Source organism: Genypterus blacodes, unplaced genomic scaffold, assembly GCF_046128005.1.
Source record: "Genypterus blacodes isolate CSIRO-AG114 ecotype Tasmania unplaced genomic scaffold, CSIRO-AGI_Gbla_v1 ptg000021l_1, whole genome shotgun sequence".
In the NCBI taxonomy this organism is placed as follows: Eukaryota; Metazoa; Chordata; class Actinopteri; order Ophidiiformes; family Ophidiidae; genus Genypterus; species Genypterus blacodes.
Genome location: NW_027466834.1, coordinates 8,992,316 through 9,014,617, shown reverse-complemented (window position 1 = coordinate 9,014,617; position 22,302 = coordinate 8,992,316). Strand labels below are relative to the sequence as shown.

Sequence of the window (22,302 nt, the reverse complement as noted above, 5' to 3'; positions counted from 1 at the left end):
GTAGCAAAATGTTACAATGTGTTTTGATGGGGATTTTACACAGTAACATTAAGATTATTGTTCCATATCATGAAAGTCTTCAAAAAGATCAATAAACCAAATTTGTTAACAATAACTAAAAAGGCGGTGTCCTGTTATTGCTACAATGTCCCAAACTGATTTTATATGGCACATCCTCTGTTACAAAGTATTGAATACAAATCCACTCAATTTGGTCTCATTTTATTTCCCATATCTTTTTCAAAACAAAACACACATAACTCTATAATTTCACACAACATTCAAAGTGCTCTGTGATAGCTTACATCAATATCCACAATTCAAACCATAATTCTATAGTGTGTGTCACTGCAACTAGGATGCAGGAATAATGGTAAAAGATGAAGAAAAAATGGTTTCTAGGTTGTGTTTTATCTCCTGTGTATTACACTATATATACAGTAGCTTAGAGACAGTGCTTCACTACAAGTTAGTTACACATTCTTTATGTTGAACACCCAATATTAGAGCACTTTTACAAAAATTTTAAGCAATGTAGTTGTAAATCCAGAAGCAAAAGACCTAAATCAATAAGAATAAAATCAATTAAGCATGAATAAAAGATGATTTGGACTCTTTGTTGTCCAAAAATTGTAAAGATTAAATGAAAAATGACTGATTTCTCGGATCAATTTAATCTTTTCCCAATTATATTCATACATATAAATTAATATCGGCAGAACACAAGATTTTTCCAAAATGCTCCAAAATAGGGTGTTTAAAAAGCTGAGTGGCAATTTAAGGTTCAGCAGTATATGAGAAAGATGTACTAATTCAAAACGCACCTGTGAAAGAGGTCAACAGGGTCACAGATGTTTGTTGACAATGCACACTATTTGACAACCATAAGCAGAAATCCATGGACTACTATGCTGTTCTTGGTGTTATTTTAAGACTCACAATAGCAAAGCATATACAAGAAAAAGTAATATCTGCAACCATAAGTCACAGCGGCAGGACAGCGTGGATATTTTATGTCCAAATGAAACATGTACTGCAGTCATAAATGTAGAAGTGCTTGAAAAATACTGAGGAAAAACTCCACATCAGCTTTTTAAGACCATGTAGTGAAAAGTTAAACTCTGAAAAGATACTTGAAGTACCTTTACAGTATCAAGTAATCACTGCTTCCTATCACATGCTTCAATGTCAGTCAGTTCTTAATTTCCACAGGCTTTACGAACACGTTTGAGATATCAGTTTGATACAATCACATTTTAAGGCAATTTTGAGTGTGAAGTCTTTTTTACGATGCATCTCAACTAGTAGTGCAGTCCGTGTATGTGGTCACCATATTTCCTCTTCGCTGCGTCACCGTTCTACAGTGCTGTTTTGACGCACCATGAAACCTGCTTTCAGTCTGTTTGGCCTGTCTGTCGAAAGTGAACATTCTCTCCATGTTGTCGAACACGTCATCAAAGACACCTGCTCCAAACCCACCTTGGTAATGTCTTTTATGTCTGCTGTTTGTCTCCTTGTGGGACCTGGAGTGCTCCTCAAAGTGTCTTCTGTGGCGGGCGTGCCTGTTCTGGCTGTAAATATCAAAGTCCTTGAATATGTCTTCGTAGTTGAAGTTGAAAGGGTTGTGGACAGGTTGTCTGTGTGCGTCTTTTGTCTCCCCGCTGAAGTATGAAGCGGTGTCACCAAATTGGTCATACTGTCTCCTCTTCTTAACATCTGATAATGTCTCATAAGCTGTGTATGAAAATAAGGACACATTTAGAGAGGAATGTTTGGAAAAATTTGTCAAATGCTTTCTTCAATAAATATATACATCAAAAACAAAAAAAAAAAATAAAGCAAGGTGTTGTGAGTTACTGTATGTGCATGCACCCGACTTTGCATCAGGATTACACAGCAAACATTTAAATTTAATTCAAATAAGTCAGTTAACTGGATGCTCCCTGTATACTTTACATCCACTGTGTATTTACATGAAATACAAATCTAACAAAATGACAACAAAATAAAAACAAAAACATTATCATACCTTCAGCAATTTCCCTGAATGTCATTTCAGCATCTGGGTGTTTGTTCTTGTCTGGGTGAAATTTCATTGCAAGCTTATGGAAAGCCTTTTTAATCTGATGTTCAGAAGCATCTTTGGGCACTCCCAGTATGTCGTAGTAGTTCTTCTTTGCAAGTATCATCTCTGTTATCACGAGGATGCACACTGCAAACGTCACAGCAGAGTGTGCGGCTGCCATGGCTTTGGTTCCCCTACAGTTCAAAGAGAAACTTTATTATTCACATGGTGATCTACACACGTGCTCTGTGTCCAATGCATTTACACAATAGATCTTACAAATAACACACATACAAATAACAGTAACATTATATGTTTGGGATGACGTCGTAGTTGTTGTAACTGTTATTATAATTCGATTATAGATCTGAATGAATGTCGACAACGTTGGACATTAGCTAACACGACTGTTGCTCCATTTTCATCAATCACTCACATTTGCCGGCAACATTCAAACAGCAGGGTAAAGTATCATTTTAAGGCATGACGGCTGGTTTTGGTTTATTCACTGTATATCATCAGCCATCACCATCATTATCATCACTCGTAGCTAATGTTAGCTAACATTACCCTCCGTTCTCAGTCAGATACCTTACCTTTCCTGTGGACAAACGATTTCTAGTGATTATATATCGCACTTGCACTCATCCTTTATCCGAAAAGTGTTATCTTGACAGAGTAATTTAATATGGAGTTGGAACAGCATCGTTTCATTTGCTTCGTCCGTTCTTCCATCCTACTGAAGTGCTGCTGGGTAAACGCTGCTGTTTTGCTACGTTTGCCCTCTATCGGGCAAATAGTGAACATCTACGATAAAGGGGAAAGAAGTGTGTGTTGTTTTGAGCATAAAACTCAATGTATTATCTATACAATCTATTATCTATTTTTACGAGTTATTGAAACACATTTCATTATTAGACTAGTTATTCCATTTAAATACATACAGTTATATTGTACATACTCCACTCTCCATATTAAATTGATAAGCTCTTTATTTGTATTCTATATAGTACTGTCAAATAACTGTGATTTATTTTTCTCTTAATATTAATATTTATTTTTCTCTTCATATCTTCATTGCGCCAAACACCAAAGCCAATTCCTTGTAAGTGAAAACCTATTTGGCAATCAAAACGATTCTGATTCTGAATCAACACCACTGAAATATACCGACACACCTGGTCGTTACTAAGCGTTAGCAGGTCTGCTCAATAAACAACATCATTTTCTTTAACACCATATATTTTTCTTTTGGGCAGATATCTATTTCTAAAATGAATATCAAGTTCCTAACGTATTATATGGCTTTGCCCTATTTCAATGAGGCGCCTCTTCACTGTGTGTACTTGTTATGGACAGGCTACGTCATCACATTCCCAAATAGGTTACGTAAAAGAGAGCCTCATTTGCAAAACGGCACGGTCAATCACAACTTTCTGTATAACACAGATATTCTACGAAAGTACTTTCGCCTAATCATTTGTATTTATCGATCATATATTATTGATCTTGGTTTGAAAATATATTACCGCGAACTTGAGTTCTCGGTAGGCTTTATGTCGTAACCAATCAACAGACTTCCTTTAAGGGGCCGAATAATAATCAGCCAATCAGAGAGGACTTTTACCCTCACGTGATCATTGTTTTCGTCTCGCTGACGACGTCACGTTAAGCTGGGGAGCAAATGTCACTCCGACTGAACGGAGAGTTGCCCGCTAGTAGCACATGGTTCATTTTCCGCTTTAAAAACGCAAGGTGGTAAATCACTGAGAAGAGGAAAAGCTTGTTGCGCTTCCTGAAATGACTACGTTGGACATGAAGAATGGTATAGTTTATTTTAGTTTGTCTCGTCCACATAACTGCTAGCTTGAGCTACCTCCTCTGTGTAGCTCATTGCTAATGTTGAAATGTTGTATAATATACTATAAGTAAGGCACAAATAGATATTCACTTTCTGTCTGTTATAATGAATATAAGTAAATACCTCCCGGGTCAGCTAGTGGTGTTCAGGGGCCAGTTAGAGCGTAGTGCGTGTTGTTTCATTTGCCGTTTTCATCTTTTGATTGTTGTCATTCATGCATGTACCACTTTTCATTTGTCCATCACCAGTATAAGCACCTTGTATTGCTTTGGATGGGATAAAGCCTTGAGGACTCGCCTTAGACCTGAAAGAATGACTCAAGGCTCCAAATACCTGGATGTTGCAAGTAAACAGAACAGCTGTCTTGTGGCAGTCACATGCCCAGAGGTCAGCTGCACTACTTCCCTTCTCTCACATCTCTAACTGTAGGCTCCATCTTCAACACCCTGCAAGGATCAGGAGGCGTAAGGGATGTCTCTGTAGAGGCACGCTGGTGAGACAAAAGCTTGGACTCCATACCAGCCCCCTGTGTTTGAACTCTTCGGCCTCACGTTGGTCGGCTGGTCTAAGTCAACAAATGTTGCGAATCAAAAACACGCTGGACACAGTCTCGAAAGCTGTGAGTGGAAGTCACACAGAAATTCTCTCTAAAATTGCCAGACTCAAACCAAAAGCTTCCCAGATAGGTAAAGATGTGGATGGAGGTGCAAAGGTCGAAATTGTGGCTGAGGAGAGCACTGTGACGTCCAACCAACCTTCCAGTGATGCTGCTAGTCTTTCAACATCCACTACTACACCCAACTCTGTACCTAACCCCTCTACTGCAGCTTCTCCCACTCCTGCAGCTATTCCTACAGCTGCTGCTGCTACACCGGAAGGAACTGTGACTACCTCTACACTTCAACAAAAGCCTACCAAAGCCACTGTCATCGCAACAGTCCAGAGTCTGCATGACGTCAAGCAGAAAAGGCTGAGGCGTGTTGCTTCTCCCGCTAAAGCCAGCAGTGCCAGGAAATCACAGGAGCCCATACCGCCGTCGAGTGATGCTGAGAAAAAGAGCGCAGCTTCCATATCCACTACAGCACTATTTCACCCCAGCACCTCCTCAGTAAGCTTCGATGAAACGTACAATTACCTGGCTCATCACATCAACGCGTACTTTGGCAGCAGTACAAAGACTGAGGACAAAGAAGTGGACAATGTCAAGAATACATCTGCTTCCTCTCAGGTTCAACACACTAGCGACCTCATGCCAGTACCTGAAAAACCAGACGCTGCAGGTCAAGTTATTCCAACTTCTTCCAAGAAGGGTTTTGGACACTACCTATCGTACTCGGCTCCAACCATGCAAGCTTTCGTAGGGAGCTACATTGCCCCCTTAGTCCCCAAATTCAGAGCGGCACAATCCAAAATTGCAACTGTGGAGGAGAAGTTGCCTGAGGAAGCACCGCCAATCCAGACTGAAGCCACAATCAGCAAGGAGCAGACGGCTGCAGAGGAGAAAGCCAAGAAACTGCTGCACCAAAGAGAGAAGGTAGGTCTGTAGTGAAGCAATTGTTTATAAGTCTATGTGAATGTTCGTATTGTTTGTGATTGCTTTCTGACTAAGTATAAGCTTGTACAGGCGCATCTCAATAAATTAGAATATTGTGGAAAAGTTAATTTATTTCAGTAATTTAATTCAAAAAAGTGAAACTCATATATTACAGATTCTTTCCACACAAAGTGACATTTTTCAAGCCTTTATTTGTTTTAATTGTGATTATTATGGCTTACAGCTCATGGAAACCCCACATTCAGAATCTCCGAAAATCACAATATTGTGTAAAAGTTCAATATTGCAGCCTCACAGTATCTCACTCTAATCAGCTCATTAACTCAAATCACCTGTGAAGGTTTCCTGAGCCTTTAAATTGTCTCTCAGTCTGGTTCAGTAGGCGACACAATCATGGGGAAGATACCAGATTCTAATATAAAGAGATGCACCTGTAGTGGCTGATGAGTGTAGCGTTCACTGCTAATCCAAGTTAATATGTTTTGGTGATGTAAACATATTTTGACATCCTGCTCTTGGCAGTTTTGATGACGTATGAGTGTGTATTATCAGATTGCTTGAGCTCTGCATTACTTCTGAACTTTGACCCTAGTTCACTTTCCGGCCTTTGAATGAACCCTCATGAATCAATGTGCTAAATAAATGACATGGAAAAGCCCGTGAAAGCTCCTCTACATAAAGTTCTAGGTTTAGTTAGATACAAATATGTCTGTTTTCCTATGACATTTCACTCTGAAACATCTGTATTCTTTTACATGAAGTAGCTGGGAGAATGTTGTGGAGATATGATGCAGGGTGTGGTAAAGAAAGATAGTTCTCAAACAAAATAGATATTACAAAGTGTTGCCTAAGCATTTATTCTGGTGTGCAAAAGGTTTTAATCTTTGAGCTGTTGAAGTGAGTCCATTCAAAGGTAATTGGATGCCAAATATCTCCAGAATGCTGCAAATTAAACCTATTAACAGATGTAAACGACCTGAATCTCATGTAAAACACTTTTTACAGCTTTTTACACCTTATTACACCTTATCCAGGGTCTCAGATAAGGATTCAAAGCAGGGTCTCTATCTTTTGCTACTTGCAGATCATTGCCAGGGTGAGTGTGGACAACCGGACTCGGGCTCTGGTCCAGGCTCTCCACAGGGCGTCGGATGTACGAATCTACATCAACAGGGTGGAGGATCTCAGCTACCACCTCCTGGAGTTCCCAGAGTCTCGCATCGTCGCAGTCAAGGTGAACAATCATGAACAGGCACTTTCCCCACAGCCATGGCACCCTGACATTTTAGAACAGGATTTTGTTTTGCCACACGCTCCCTGTGTGATATAACATGCACTATTTTTGCATGTTCTATCAGGCATGCATGTCGTGTTGAACATCTGATCCGCTGTTGTGTGTACATTATCCCATGGTGTCAGATTGTCCAAGTGTCAGATGGTCAGCTGTGTTTACATAATGATGTGTGTGTGACCGAGCCAGGCAACAACATGTGGACTGCATAGCATTTATTTACAGTCAGCTTCAGCCTTATCTGTGATGGCATGAGGACAACACTAACCTATTCCAAGCCAAGGGTGCTTGTGCTATTGTAAGGAAGGAGGAGAATTATTTTTTCCTGGGAAAGAATCAAGGAGAATGTTCTTCAAATGACTTTGTTCGCTTAGTGAAATGGCTGCAAATCATGGGGATTAACTGACCTACATACATTTCAAGATCAAGTGTTCAAGGGGAACAAATTAGGGTCCGGTTTAAATTTAGATTCTACTGTTGAAAAATTAACCTGTATCCTTTCAAAAATGAGCTCCAATTCTTCTGTTCATTTAACCGACATCATGACAGTTTTGTGTCACGTCTGCTCTACACACCCTCCTCGTCTCCTGTCTGTGCTACACACACCACACAGGGCACAGTGCTTTGATACAGCCAAGACCTGTTTCATTCATCTTGCTAACTGTTATGATGTGCCTGTATATTCTATCAGGAGAAGGTGATCCCACGCTTGCTACGTCTGCGTCAGGCCAGCGACCCGGGCCTGAGGGCAGCGATTAGAGAAGCCCTCGCTCTCGTCGGCTACGCAAACCCCGTCAAAGGCCGCGGCATTCGGATCCTGTCCATAGATGGAGGAGGACTGAGGTACGGCTATGGCTTCATTCTGCTCCTTTGTTGTGAGGCTCACATACGATATCACATTTCTGCCCATTTTCACTGTGAAACAAAGTAGTCAAGGCCTTTAGTAATCAATTTAAATATATAAAAGTTGAGTATAAGTCATGCAAATATATTTGTTGGAGGAAATTCATAACCCAACTTATTTTATTTGTGTGTGTGTGTGTGTGTGTGTGTGTGTGTGTGTGTGTGTGTGTGTGTGTGTGTGTGTGTGTGTGTGTGTGTGTGTGTGTGTGTGTGTGTGTGTGTGTGTGTGTGTGTGTGTGTGTGTGTGTGTGTGTGTGTGTGTGTGTGTACTTTCAGGGGACTTCTTGTCCTTCAGACTCTACACAAACTGGAAGCACTGACGGGCAAACCAATTTACCAGCTGTTTGATTATATTTGTGGTGTCAGCACAGGTATGTTGTCGTCTTGCCCCAGTTACTGTATGTATGTGTGTGTGTGTGCGTGAAATCAACATATGTGCTGAATGTGGGCTATTAGAGCCAAATGCAATTTCACAGAATGGTCTGACAATGTAAGTCTGGCCTTTATTTCCTCGCCACCATGCTTCTGATCTCTGTAGCTTTACATTCAATTGTCCCGTTTTTCATTGCTACTGTTAGACAAACGCTCGTTTCATTTATTGGGTTTTATGTTTTGTTCAAGAAATGAGCAGTATGAGGAGTTTTCCCTCTGTGCAACATCACCACAAGGGAGTACTCTAGACCGTGTCCTCATTTTGTTTCATATGACGTTCTCTAGCAGAAACCTCCTCTGTGTTCATTGCTCTCTGTTCTCTCTGCCTTAATTTTCCACCTGTAGGAGGGACATAATATTCAGGTTTAGTGAGTAGTAAGCTCGATAGAATGATGCTCAAACATGTAAAACCCATCTGGGCTGCATCTGGTCGGCTCGATCTCACTCATTATTCAGGTCTGTGCCAGTCCAGTCAGGGATCTTTGCTTATCAGAGCTAATGATTGCATTTATACAGATTATACAAACTTTTGCTATCAAGATAGCTTTTCTGTTCCTATGTGGCTGTACTGCCGTAGCCATGCTAATCCACTTGATTGGACTCTTCTGAGATATTCAGCCGCTAATCAAGTCTCAAGTTCCAGGCTATATTCTCCTTTGTCAGCAACTTGTCTTGTTTGCATTCCCAAGGGGTGAAACCGAGGCTCTTATGCTTCCTATTAACAAAAGGCTGTTTTTGTACAAATGGTTTGCTGGAACCTCTTTAATTTCATTTCCCCTCTTTAATTGCGTGTTCGTTTGTGTTTTGTGTTCAGGTGCCATTCTCGGGTTTATGCTGGGCGTGTTCCAAATCCCACTAGATGAATGCAACGACCTCTATAGGAAGCTGGGCACGGATGTTTTCAAGCAGAACGTCATTGTCGGCACTGTGAAGATGGGCTGGAACCACGCCTTCTATGACAGTGAAACCTGGGAGAACATCTTGAAGTTAGTTCCACTGTTGTTGTCCAGGAGGCTGAGCATACATTCTTACTTAAAGCACTAGATCTGTAATTCGAAGTTGTGACAATATCTAACATAGTCACTCCACTCTCCTCCACAGAGAGAAAATGGGCTCGCATCTCATGGTGGAGACTTCAAGAAACCCCAATTGCCCTAAGGTGAGCTCTCATCTCATCACGCTCGGGCGCATTCTTCTCTCATGTTCTGTTCTGTTCTGCTCTGACACCGACGTGAGCTTTCATCCGACCCTGTTCACAGCGACATTACAGAAAGCCTCTTTTGATTTGTCAGTCTTACTGTCTGGCATTCATCTCACATCCAATAAATAGTACAAGGAAGTTTTGCTCCGATAAGTTCAGCCATGCAAGGAAAGAAGTTGTGTTGGGCAAAGTTCCATTTGCCTCCAGGCTTCACCAATGCCCACAAAACAGGGACTGAATTCATTTGAGTGAATGCTTGTTCAGATATTATTACTTTCTTGTCAAAATACTTCAGGTTCAGTTAGATTTTAATAACTAGATGGCTTATTGGCTGTGACTGAAGATGAGAATGTAGATACATTTTTTTTAAGTGTTCTGAGCTGATTTTAAAAGGTAATGAAAGTTGCATTGTTTGTCATTTCCTGTAGGTGGCAGCAGTGAGCACCGTTGTGAACCGGGGCACTCCTTTGAAGGCCTACGTGTTCAGAAACTACAACCTGCTGCCTGGAGTGCGTTCACACTACCTGGGGGGCTGCCAGCACCAACTGTGGCAGGCGATCAGAGCCTCGTCAGCGGCCCCTGGGTATTTCCAGGAGTTCAGCTTGGGAAATGATCTACACCAGGTAGGTCCCGTTCACATCAGTCACTGTCCAGCGCCAAGGGTGACACTGAGCATGATGAGTTGGGTGTCAGGCTGACGTGGATATGTCTAAAATATCCTCTGGCTGTATTATATTACGGTTATTAAGATTATTTTGAATAACTTATTTACACAGGTCCAGGTAATCCAAAACACAGGTCACAGGAAAGACGAAGAAGTTGTTTTTGAGGGACTTGAGAGCAAAATGTATGTAGGTAGTCCTCCAAATCAGTTGGTCGAAGAAATACATGCTGACATTATAGCAGCTGTTTTGGAGGCCTCTGGTGTGCTGTGTTCGTGTGTGTGTATTCCCAGTCACACGCAAGACACAGCAATGACACAGTTTGTTTATTTTGTATAGCAATACAACCTGAACATTTGTATAAAGAAATACAGTAGAAACAAGCCACCGATGTAACTAACATATGACATACCCATTAACTCTTGTGTAAACATTAAACGTCAATATAGAAGTAATGTTTTGTTTCTATATCTTACTAAATCAATAGAAAGATCCTATTGTGGGCGTTCCATTTCTGTAATATGTGAGTTAATTCAGTGGCCAGGACCGAATCGGGAAGTGAGCTTTATCTCTATGTAACTGATCAAGAGTAAATAAACAAGTCCCAAATATGTGTGCTATGTACAATAAGGCCTCTAGGACAACCTTAAAGCTAAAGCTCAAAGCCAAAGTTCCTCTTTCCCGCTCCACATTTACACAATATATTCGCACACCCGGTGACAGTTTAACTGCTGTGTTGTGTTGCAGTACTACAGGGCTCAGTGTTTGGCTGCAGGGGTTAAGTGCTGTCTGAGTGTTTGAAGGTTGTTTGGAGGCCCTGATGAGAAGACAAATTGCATAACAATTGGAGGAGGGGACTCCACTTCCTTCCTGCCACTGTTCGGTTCATTTTGACAGTGGAGTGAGCCGGAGTCGGACACACTTAACTCCATCCCCGCTACACAGGTATGCATTAGCCACTGGTACATCGCCAAATACCGAGGGCACTCAACCGTTTGACTGATCAATATGATTGGCTCCTCTGCTTGCCTTTGTGTTATGATTTTCCGGGTTTTAGCTGAGTCAGGACAAAACAGAGAGGTAATTAGACAGCCGGCGAGCAGAGACGCGCCACAATAATGCGTTTTATTATATAGGACATTTTCAAGCAATAGTTACAAAGTGCTTCTAGAATTAATATGATGCAAATAGATTAATAAGTTAGAACATATATTTCACTTCTGTTTCAGTATTACGCCAGGCAGCATTGCTTTGAATTCACACATGAACATGCCAGGATATCCTTCAATTTACATTGGTTAAACAGACTCTATCAGCATGTACACACAGATTGGCACACACAGATAAATGAGTGTGTGTTTTGAATCAAAGGAGCGTGGCCATGTTGCCACGCTCCCACACTGGTAATTGGCAACAGCGTTAATTTTGTAGGTGGAGGGGGGGGAGTGCAGGAGGAGGGAATGAAAGAGCCTCTGATGGAACCCACCTGTGGCCTGGGACGTCCCCAGCCTGCTGTTTCGCAGGTCTCACCCCATTCTGAGACGCATACATTAGCCCGGTGCGGCGCTTTTTCATTACACGTGACTCCTCTGCTCGCTACATATGCCTCACTGGAAATAAGGGGAAATGGAAAGACAGACGAGTCTAACAATCTGAGCAGGAAACCTCACACTGTGATAATATGAGACGCTGTCAGTAGTTAAATAGATTTAGCACATCTGAAGTTCAATTATTCCAAACACTTTATTTTCATTTCTGTGAAAATCAGCATCTAAATGAAATGATTGAACACACGCTCTGACAATTGTTCCCTAATTATTTTCTACACAGGCTTTTGTTTTTTATAAGGCATCCAAAAAATATATTTAATAGTTCTGGGATTTAGCCCTTGAATGCTCATTACTGTGTCTTTTGCTTTTGCTGTCATTTTGTGTGTGTGTGTGTGTGTGTGTGTGTGTGTGTGTGTGTGTGTGTGTGTGTGTGTGTGTGTGTGTGTGTGTGTGTGTGTGTGTGTGTGTGTGTGTGTGTGTGTGTGTGTGTGTGTGTGTGTGTGTGTGTGTGTGTGTGTGTGTGTGTGTGTGTGTGGTCGCGGATTAGCACCCACCTTATGTTAGTCACTGCCTATTGTAATAATAAGTATATAATACAGCTAATGTCATTATAGTATAATTTTAATAATACAAATGATATAGTGAAAGGAAAATACTAAAATAATATCTAATATAATAATCCTAAATAATTAATAACCTTTGAATTAAGAAAAGGTTCTAAATGGAGAAAAGGACCAAGCAATTAAACCAAAATCTGTCTCGCTAAAATCTAGAATGAGGCTGATTTTCATTTTAAATTCATGCATCATTTAACCACTTCCAAGCGAAGTGTTGGCCCGCCTCAGCATGCCACCCAGCCTAATGACGTACCGCTGTATGTGTTATCAACTTGTGCTACCGAAAATATGTCTTGCTCCATAACATGCCGTCCCTGTGATGTCAGGATTCCCTGGAGATCGAGTCATCTCACTCTTTTCCACAGGCGCCTACAGAGCTTTCCATTTACTTCATCCCCGCCCGACACAATCACTCTTTTGTACACTCGACGCAACAGAGTTTGCCGTTCTGCGTGCCGAACGAATGCCGGAATTGCGTTTGGAGAAAGTTACAACTGTTTGTTTCTGGGATTCGACGGGCTGGAATGGAAATCTAGCCAAGTGCCGTATATTTAGATTCATACTGGAAACGAGGGGGGAATTGTGTCTGGGAGCAAGGCCTTTACATAAAGTAGAGCAGTAATGGCTTTATCGCAGCCTCGCACTTGCTACCACAGCCATGGAGATGATGTCTTGGTGAGAGAACAACAGGGGAAAGGGGGGGAAATATATCAGCTAAAGGGAGGTAGGAGGAGCATGTATCACATTAAATCTGTCTCTGTTATCTCGCCTCTAAAGGACACAGAAGGAGACAGCTTCACACGCTTGACAGTGGATGCCAGGGCATGAACGGAATGGCGAGGAGGCCCTGTTGCTTCCCGAGTAGTTGTCATGGTGTCTCCTGAGGCATTTGGGAGGAATGGGAGAATGTTTGTGCCAATCTCTGCCAGGCATTAATGGGAGGCATGGGATCAGGGTGCCGCCGCCACCCCCAGTGTGAGCTCTGAGAGCCTCCACACGGCGCCATTATGGCAGAAAGACTGTTTTTTTCACATCGCAAATTCATGTAGCATCAAGAATTTTGGGGTTTGCCACTTGTTAATTCGGTGCTGCTGTTGTTGGCTGTTTAATTGCATTTTCCAAGTTGTAAAATTGGCCTGTCCCGGTTTTCAACACCACTCAAACTCGCAGCATTAATACAGACAGAAGTGGAACAGGTCCAGTCAGGAGTCCACCTGCACTGACGGGCTTTTTGTCAGAGAGAAGACATTAACATGACAGCTTGGACCATAAACCTGAGGCTGAACGTGTGTGTGAGTACTAGAGAATAGAGAGACAGAGAAGAAGAAAGAAGAAGAGTCTTAACTTACAAACGGCCATGCCACTGCAGTTTAATATCCTGCATCCTTGTGGAAAATCTATTTCTCACTACTTTTTTTTGTCATGGCCGCTGGACGTGAAGTTACTGGGGCCATAAATGCCACACTCAGCATCGCAGTGCTTCACAGGCGATGCGGGGAGTAGACAGAGATGAGTACGCTCAGGCTCAGTCGGGGACTTTAGGCACCACTTCGTCTCAGCCTGCTTCTCCACTGTCACTCACTAAGAGCTGGGCCTTGAGGATGTTGGAGCTTAGACTTTGAGCCCTGCTGCAGTTCCCAAAAGCAGAATCTCTTTCCTTTGAGTGTGGCGACACACACACACACGCTCACAGACACACATTAACAATAGACATTTTGCAGAATGCCATGATAATGACACTTTTGCTTTACCTGTGCAGGATTAGGAGTGTGTCAAACCGTTATTCCATGGTGGTTTAAGGATGCTTAAGAGGGAAACATTTTGGATCCATCAATTTGACGCTTGTAACTATCCTGGTCTCAATGATGCCATGGCTTTCAGGGTGTTTCTGTAATGTAAAGTCTCTCTTTTAATCCTGGTCGGCCTTATTTTTTTCCTGACATGGGTCTGGCTTCTTCTGTCGCTTTGCCTGAATACACATTTTCTGGTGCTTTCTTGGTGTCTTAATTATCTGTTCAGCCAAAACCAAATCAGCGGATGGGAAGCGGGAGCAGTGATTGGATGGGAGGTCATTTTATCATAGACTACTTGCCTTGTATGAGACGTTTGCTCTGAAGACCAATTAAGGTTGAAATGTGTTATTAAGGCCTTTTAAGTTTACTTCTTTATGCCCCCCCCCCTCTCAAACTTAGTGTAACTTGCTTTTTAGGGAGCCTGACTGCCAAATTCTATACTTCCTTTTCTTATTCATTCACAGTTGATCTCCTTTTTGGTTCTTTTTTCCCTACATTGCAGTGAGTACCTACCTACTAACTTTCTTTGATCAAGCTTTCTTCAACCACTCCAGTGCCTCTTTCTTTGTGTGATCTGTGACGCACAGATGTCCTCACATTCACACACACATTCTGTGGGGATGCGTCAGCCCACCCATTACAAAAACTGATTGACTGCTTTGTGAAAGCCTCTCTCTCTCTCTAACCGCCTTACCTTCTAGCAGAGCACACACACCACACTTAGCAGGCTTCTCCCCACAGTGGCTACAGATGGGACTTCCTGGAATAACGCACAGCATTAAACCTGCGGTTTCAAAGGCAGCGCATTGCTTACTTGCATTAGAATATATTGATATTCAAGTTTGTGTCTTCTCCTGAGTGCACGGGGGAAATTAGCTTTCCGTTGCACAATAGATTTTGTTTTGACGGGCAGGACATTTATTATTTCTAACATAGAAATCTATACCAAGTAGGTATGAGGAAGCAATTCTATAGTCATTTGTATCAATGAGGGAGCTGTCTCCTCTCCAGATCAGGTTTACAGCAGAGATGGATCATCCTGTGTTGTAAGTCCTGCGTGTGTGTGTGTGTGTGGTCCTGGATTCATCAAGTACCTGCGCACAATAAATTTTGATTGCTTCTGCCTGCCTGGAGCGACGCTTGGCATGCACATAAACGCTTCTGTGCTCCATTGACAGCCTGGGAAGATGACTTGACCCTCACTGTGACCTCTGAAGCCTCCTAGGCAAAACGGCAAAGAGGGGGAACTGGTCGACGTCATTATGCAAGACGGCATGACGACCTTTGACTTGACCGGGCCACCCCTTAAGAGTGACACTCACCATGCTAATACCGCTGTCATTCCCATCCTCGCTGATGACAACAGCGGCCTTTGTGTGTCACTGCTATCTAAACTATTCTTTTAATTCGGTCTCTTTTTGTTGTTATTTTGTGATTGGTATTTCTGTGCAGAAGAATGTTGATTGATCTTAGTTGAGTTTAGATTTTAGTTGTGGTAGGAATGGAAATTGCAACAAGTGTGAGCTTGTTTACAGCAGCATAATTACCCAACTTGTCAATTGAATGAGCATCTTTGGCATAATGTATAATAAATGCAGAAGGTTCACCTCATTTAGAGTTTAGAAAGTGTTGGTAATGACCTCACACAGGACGGTGCTGAAGCAGAGCCACGGGCTCTAAAGACGAGAGGAAGACGCACCGAGTGAAGAGGATGATGTTTGCTTTCCCGGCTAATGGAAGACGCACACTGAGGCATGAAATGACTTCCACTGATCCTAAGGATAGTGCCTCTTTCCTATTCAAATAAAGAACTGTGCGCCAAAGTTAATACGGCAGAAACATTTCAAACTGATATGAAAGGGAACGGAGCCATTTTTAGGGAAAATCTCGTATCACTTCAGTTATTTCCGAACATCCAGTTTCTTTTCAAAAAATCCATTTAATTGACCGACTGAAAAAGGGGTTCCCATGGTTGCAGGAGCCCTAATTAGTTGAAAAACTTGCTCGATCTAGGTTAGGAGAAAATGAGTCCCTGAAGAGCGAAAAGCTGAGGCCAGAGGAGTTCTGGAGCCTCTGGAGTATCAACAAATGAGCTCAACTGGAATCAGGCAACACTGTCAGAGGGAAGTCATTACGCCTTTTCTGAAAGCCCACCAGCACAGAACATCAAGAGGAGGAATCAAAACCTTGCGTTTCACAATTCCGTTTTGCATTTCGGTCGTAGCTAAGGACGTTTGACCTTCTGAGATGCGGCGCTCTTTCACAGTCAGATTGGGATGATCAGGCTGAATCCCTATGCAGGGAGGTGACCTTTGGGTTCTGTCATGCTGAGTGTTTGACAGCCTGAGTTTAGCTGCTTGGCGTTGAACGTGTATTTGTTGATCGTCTTTAGTAGATTTCCCATCCTAACTCCACATCTAAATTTCCTTTTGGCCTGAGGAAACCTGAGATTGTGCTCAGGGGTACATGTGTATCTCACTGAGAGGTACCTACCCTGACACAACCTCTGCAAGTTCAGCATCTGCCAAAACTCTTTGATTACGGTGGAAGAGCTCGCTACCCGTGTCCCTCAAGGAGCCTTGTTTGTTCCTGACATCTGTGGAAGGAGATGACAGATGCAAATGCTCTTCTGAATTATTGATCCTTCCAAAAGTGTTCCAATGCCGCCAAGAAGCTTCTTTGCTGCCAAAAACAAACTCAGCAAACAACCCATGCAGGTGCACTGGAATGGAACGTTAAAGCCTTCAACTTCCAGTTCACAGGAGAATTGCGCAGTTGCTTGTGAAGTTTACCCCCAGCTATTGATACAAAGAACTATCTACTAGACCCAGAACGCTGCCGTTATTAAGACCGAGTTTAGAAAATGGATTCTCTCTCGGTTATGCGAGTGGTAAGAGAGCTGCAGAGTTTTTTAGTTTCCAGCTGGGCTTGTCTGGCGCTCACTGCTGTGTGACTGAGTCTCTCCGTCTCAATTAGGAGCAACTCCGGTCCAGGCTTTTCTTTTTTTTTTTCTCTTCCCGTTTCTGTGATTCGTTCTCGCCAGACACCCCGCTGGTGCATAATGACGTGCTTCGTTCAAATGGCTACCTCAGCAGTCCTTACGTGTCTCCATGGCGGGGCCGCACATTTGTTGTGTGACACCTATCTCTCTCCGCCAGTGAGCCGCGCTCTATCTGAGGCTTTTCCGCTAATAAGTAGCTAGGATGCACTAAATGATTCATACAGTGCATTATCCTGCAAGGCGACGCCTGTCTCTCATCAGTGTGAATCCATGGGAGTGGAGAAGTTCACTTTAAATATTTGTTGTTCCACAGTCACACTCATAGTTTTCTCCTGATTAAGGGAAGCGCCATATTAAGACAAAGCCCAGAACCTACTCAGGGATGTCTCAGTGTCTGTGGGGGCTGCTGCTGAGGGGCTCCGCTCTAACTATCAACTCCATTTTCCCTCCCGACTGTTATTTTCTCTCTCTTTCTGGGGCAGTGACACAATTGCTTTGTTCAGATGATTAACAGTGCTTGTCCTTGGTAGGCCGCCCTGATATCACTCAGCTCACTGTGCACAGTTCTGATTGGTACATCATGGCATTACTTGGTTAATTTCTTAATAATGACCACCAAACTTGATAACACAGCGGTCATCCAGGCAACGAGTGTGTTCACTGCTGTTTCACAAAGCCCAGCTACTTTGTACCACAACACCACAAGTGACATAGTAACACATAGTCAGCAATGGGACCTTTTTTCCTTGCAGAGACTTGAAATTAGCAATGAAATCATTTTAAATCACAGCACTGTGTGAAATTAGTTTTCTGTGTTAAGTAGTAGTTAAGTAGTAGGAAAGTCGTCTGCATGTAAACTTGTGTGACCCAGAAAGATTTGCTGCCCCACTCTTCTTCTCCCCAAAGGTCAACGTGTGTGGACTCTCTCTCTCTCTCTCACACACACACACACACACACACACACACACACACACACACACACACACACACACACACACACACACACACACACACACACACACACACACACACACACACACACAGTATGATATGTATGACTATGTTGGCAGGCTCAAGCTTTTGATTCAACGTGCATACACACTCACACAAACTTTCCCCTATAGTGTGGTCCCAAGACCCTTGGGGCCCTGCGGCCCCCCCACACAGCCTGGCCTCTTTAATGAGGCCGGGCCCATGTGTGTTTGATCCTGCCGCCAGCCTACAGCCCCATAGCTCCTCAGCCTCATGCCTATTCAACGCTCCCCACAGCTTCTACAGTTACTCCCCCCCCACCCCCGCCCCCCCAATTGCCTTGGGTCGACTATGGATCCGAAGCAGCAGCACTCCCGTGCAGTTGTTCAATATCAAAGCCTGAATGAAGCGGCAGGGGAAGGGGGAGAAGGGGAAGAAAACAACAATCTAGCTCTGTTTTTTGTAGACTGGGAAACTCCAGGTTGATCTCTTGTTTTGGTTTCATCATATGTTCTTTATTAATGTAATCTAATGAATGGAAGGCAGTGTTGATTCATATGCCAGCTCGGTGGTTTGTCTCGCTGTGGTCTAGGCAGAAAACACAAAACCATCAGATGGATTTTTTTTGGACCACGAGACCCATTCTTGTTTTGTTCTCAGGATGGAGGTCTGCTGATTAACAACCCCACCGCGCTGGCTATCCACGAGTGTCAGTGTTTGTGGCCCGACACACCTTTGGAGTGTGTGGTCTCGCTCGGCACGGGCCGCTTCGAAAACCCCGGGAAGCACAGCACCACATACACAAGCCTCAAGACCAAGCTCACCAACGTCATCAGCAGTGCCACAGACACTGAGGGTAAGTGAGCGTCCTTTAGAAACCGTCCTGTAAAGAAGCCTTATATATAAACTAGTTCATAACAGTGTAGCCGCATAACACCAATGACTTTCAATCCAATGAATCCCTTCACTCCAGAGCTTCACAGGATGTTAGAAGAGGAAGAGGAAGACCTTTTCTCTCTCGCTCTCCTTATGGTTCATACTAAGAAAACTAACTGAGATGATTTTAATATTCTATGACTCACTCCTCTATCTTTGTAGTGTCAGTCATCCATTAGCTATAGCAGAACGTTTCTTCCCAGCGACTGCTCCCAGACAGAGGGCAAGTGATTTTGAAGAAGACGCCGAATCATTTGTGGCCACATTGCAGGGACAGAATAACTGAAAACTTAAAGCTTCGGCTAACAGGAAGTCCTCATGAGTTGATGAGAAACCCTATCCAGCTGTCAGTACAGAGGCGGGTGATATACGACGTATTAATTGGCGTGTGACCTGGCGTGACCCACTTTCATGGCATTGTTTACAAGCCAAAGTCACACATTAGCAGTAGTGCAGTATTCCTGTTGTGCCTCTTTCTGGGTGATTTATGAATGAAAGATGCGTTTGAAGCAGAGAACACAGCAGAGCAGCATCCACTTTGATCCCAATATCAGTGTGGCCTCTTATCACTCTGGACATGGACACTGTTTGTTCCTAAATTTAGCTCAGTCCCCTCTCTCTCTTTCGCTGACGTGTTGCAGCTTGTGTGACCTAAATGTTGCTCCTGCTGTATTTGGGATTACGCTCTCCCCAAACCGCCCCGTGTTCTCTAGAAACCACAGATTAGCTGGAATCTCCGTCCCATTTGTTCTCCCAGTGTACTCGAGCCGCATTCTTTGTCCGGGCTGCATCAACGTAGCTTAGGTTGTTGTCGTCAACAAATAAGGCCAATTTAATACCCGGCACCAATTCCCACTATTGTAATCGGATAATATTCAGTTTGTATTGCCCCTGTGTGTTGCAATCCAATTCCAACACCTACAACATCCATCCTGTACAGCAACCATTTGACACATAGTTCACAAAATTTGAGAACACACTGCTTTAGAGAATTCACGCCCGGGCTCCTGAGCAAATGGGGCCACTTTGAGAAAAATGACACAGCTGTCGGCTCCTTCAGGCGTTTCCACTACACTCTTGTTATTTGTTACCCTGTTCCTGTTTGTTTGCATTTGTTTGCGATTTTTTTCAAAGCTTTCCACAGGGAGCGTTTGATTGACACATCAGACACTTTACACTTGGAATAACCTTCTATGCAGGGCGTTGACACACACTCTGCCCTGAGCATTCACTCTGTAACCACACATGTAGCACTGTCATGAGAAACACGTGTACCCTGTTACCTCTCAACACACTCTTTGAATGTTTGTACACGTTGGACCTATTAAGCGGTTATTGGCACATTTATGTAAAACGTCCACCTCCATTTCCACCCCTCCCTTTCCAGAGGTCCACGCCATGCTCGCCGCCTTCCTCCCGCCCAACGCGTACTTCCGCTTCAACCCCTACATGAGCGAAGAGATCCCTCTGGACGAGAGCAGGCAGGAGAAGCTCAACTTGCTGCAGGCCGAAGGCATCCGGTACCTGGAGAGGAACGAGGAGAAGCTGAAGAAGGTCGCCGGCATCCTCACCCGAGAGAAACGCTCTGTGCAGAGGATGACAGAGTGGGCCAGGGCCAAGGCCGACATGTACGCCGATGTACACTTCTTTGACACCAAGAGAGAGTAGACTTCAACATCACCCTTTCCCCCTCCCTCCTAAAGACCGTTGTAGTGATTATTATTTCTTTTATGTATAACTTTTAAGTATTTCAAATTAATCTGGATGCCGATGGGTTTGTGAGCACTTTGACTTGCACTTAGAAGACACCGTGGCATTCAGAGAGCAGCAGGTGATGTGTGGCGTGTGTGGAGTCGGGACCTCAACGCATTATCAGCCTCCCTAACAAATGCTTCTAGCACACGTTTAAAAAAGGGAGAACGCTGTAACGCCGCACAGAAGCCCCTGCTGAGAGAACGCGGCCTCAAGCTGTTGACTTAACTATCTCTAGACTATCGTTGCCAATACATCAGTTTGAAACCTTTTTTCTGTGTTTCTGTGTTTAAGCTGGAGAGACGGTTGTTATCCTTTTGTTAGGGAAGCGAAACAACCTTTTTATTTTAGATAGATCACCTCATGTAACTGGGAATTCTCAGTTGTAAAGACTAAATACTAATGGTTACCTGTGTAGTGGAAAGCGAGAGACCCAATTGAGTGTTCAGTGTTGATGAGGATACACACACAACCGCTTAAAGTGTTGTAAAGGAACTGGACAACATTAGACGTAGAAACACGCAATGCTCTTTTAAGTGGAGATAACACACCGGTTGTGTAGTTCTTCTTCTTCTGCTTTTCCCAGATTGCAACGCTTCTTTCGCCGCTCACAGGCAAAAAAACAAAACGTGCTCTTTGAAGGTAAAAAATCCAAGAGAAGAGCAAATCTCTTTATTTCTTCTTGTGGAAAAGCTGTAAAAAATGAGTTTCATGCCGACATGTACAGTAAACGGTTAAGAATGATTGAAATATGTACATTAGATAAACAGTATGTGTGTCTAAATAGAGACAGGGCTGTAAAAAATATTGAATTATATCAGAGAATGTGATTTTAGTTGCTGTAGAGTCTTTTATGAATATGAACATGATGGTTTGTTTTATGGACATCACCTCAGGCACTGCATGTTTTCTGCTGGGTCTTTTTCCTTTGATGCCTCTTCACCCAATTGAGCTTGAAGTGCTGTGTCCCTCTCTGCTGCTCCACTTGTTTGGTTAAAGCGTTAAAGCTTTAGCTGGAGGACTGGCTTGCTGTTTATTAATTTACCACAGTTTAGAGAATGATCTTTATTGTTGAGAATGTGTTTCCCACTAACCTAAGCTGTCTCAAGTACTGTATTCTATAACTGACGCCACACTCCACAAGGACCCAACGTCAAATGGAAAGCTAGATATTTCGCAGCAAAATGTAATTCAGCTAATCTGATGGTCCTGCATTAAGAATGTTTAGGAGTGTATTTAATTAAAAAATGCATTCGTAAGCCTCTTCTGCATGTTGCCTCTTCATTATAGAGAGAATGGATAATTGCGGTGTTGGAAAGCTGCAGTTTTCCCAGCTTTGTTTATCATCTCAAGACGACGAGGCGTGGATATTGAGTTGTTGATTCACAAGCGCTAATTATTCCTTTAGAGATCTGCACTGATATACAGTATGTCCTCACCATTACTGCTCTATTTCCTAAATGTTTAGTTTGTTTTTCACCCATCAGAGTCGTGTGAGAGTAGAGTATCCTTTTATCTCTCTCTCTTTCAGACATGGTCATTTGAAGGCTCTTTGCTAAGTTGGCTGTTGTGCGAGGAAGACAAAAAAGCCAAGATGAGGACGGTGCGAGGCTTCACACAGGCACCTGGGTAAACCGGCCCGGGCCTGGTGATGGATCACATCTCCCTCCAGCGTTAACACCATGCACTTGCTCAGCTCCTCCTCACCAAC

At 43.1% G+C, this 22,302-nt stretch overlaps 2 protein-coding genes across 3 annotated transcripts; one reads left to right on the top strand and one right to left on the bottom strand.

Moving 5' to 3' along the window:
• Positions 1-249: 249 nt before the first annotated feature.
• Positions 250-2,839, bottom strand: dnajb9a (DnaJ heat shock protein family (Hsp40) member B9a). Its single transcript, XM_076142251.1, has 3 exons — positions 2,662-2,839; positions 2,030-2,259; positions 250-1,734 (listed from the first exon to the last, which is right to left on the bottom strand). The coding sequence occupies exons 2-3, from the start codon at positions 2,244-2,246 to the stop codon at positions 1,298-1,300; spliced, it is 654 nt and encodes a 217-aa protein (XP_075998366.1). The 5' UTR covers positions 2,247-2,259; positions 2,662-2,839; the 3' UTR covers positions 250-1,297.
• An 893-nt stretch (positions 2,840-3,732) lies between these two features.
• LOC142991926 (calcium-independent phospholipase A2-gamma-like) lies at positions 3,733-21,576 on the top strand. 2 transcript variants are annotated; one of them, XR_012961004.1, is made up of 10 exons: positions 3,733-3,890; positions 4,175-5,460; positions 6,566-6,715; positions 7,464-7,615; positions 7,952-8,046; positions 8,922-9,093; positions 9,209-9,266; positions 9,737-9,931; positions 10,718-10,915; positions 18,564-18,625. XR_012961004.1 is itself a non-coding variant. In XM_076142112.1 (10 exons), exons 2-10 carry the CDS (start codon positions 4,264-4,266, stop codon positions 20,505-20,507), a joined length of 2,496 nt encoding a protein of 831 aa, XP_075998227.1. In that variant the 5' UTR covers positions 3,733-3,890; positions 4,175-4,263; the 3' UTR covers positions 20,508-21,576. The 2 variants fall into 2 exon arrangements, 1 of the variants encoding a protein (XP_075998227.1); XM_076142112.1 differs by lacking the exon at positions 10,718-10,915 and adding an exon at positions 20,227-21,576 and having other exon boundaries at positions 18,564-18,759.
• Positions 21,577-22,302: the final 726 nt, after the last annotated feature.

What these genes read in the sequence shown, in the direction of transcription:
- LOC142991926 (XM_076142112.1), top strand. Translation starts at nt 4,264, where the DNA reads ATGTTGCAAGTAAACAGAACAGCTGTCTTGTGGCAGTCACATGCCCAG. An exon ending in TATTTGTGGTGTCAGCACAG is followed by an intron (nt 8,047 to 8,921) that starts GTATGTTGTCGT and finishes TTTTGTGTTCAG; the next exon opens with GTGCCATTCTCGGGTTTATG. An exon ending in ACCTGGGAGAACATCTTGAA is followed by an intron (nt 9,094 to 9,208) that starts GTTAGTTCCACT and finishes TCTCCTCCACAG; the next exon opens with AGAGAAAATGGGCTCGCATC.
- dnajb9a (XM_076142251.1), bottom strand. Translation starts at nt 2,246, where the DNA reads ATGGCAGCCGCACACTCTGCTGTGACGTTTGCAGTGTGCATCCTCGTG. An exon ending in ATTCAGGGAAATTGCTGAAG is followed by an intron (nt 1,735 to 2,029) that starts GTATGATAATGT and finishes TTTCATACACAG; the next exon opens with CTTATGAGACATTATCAGAT.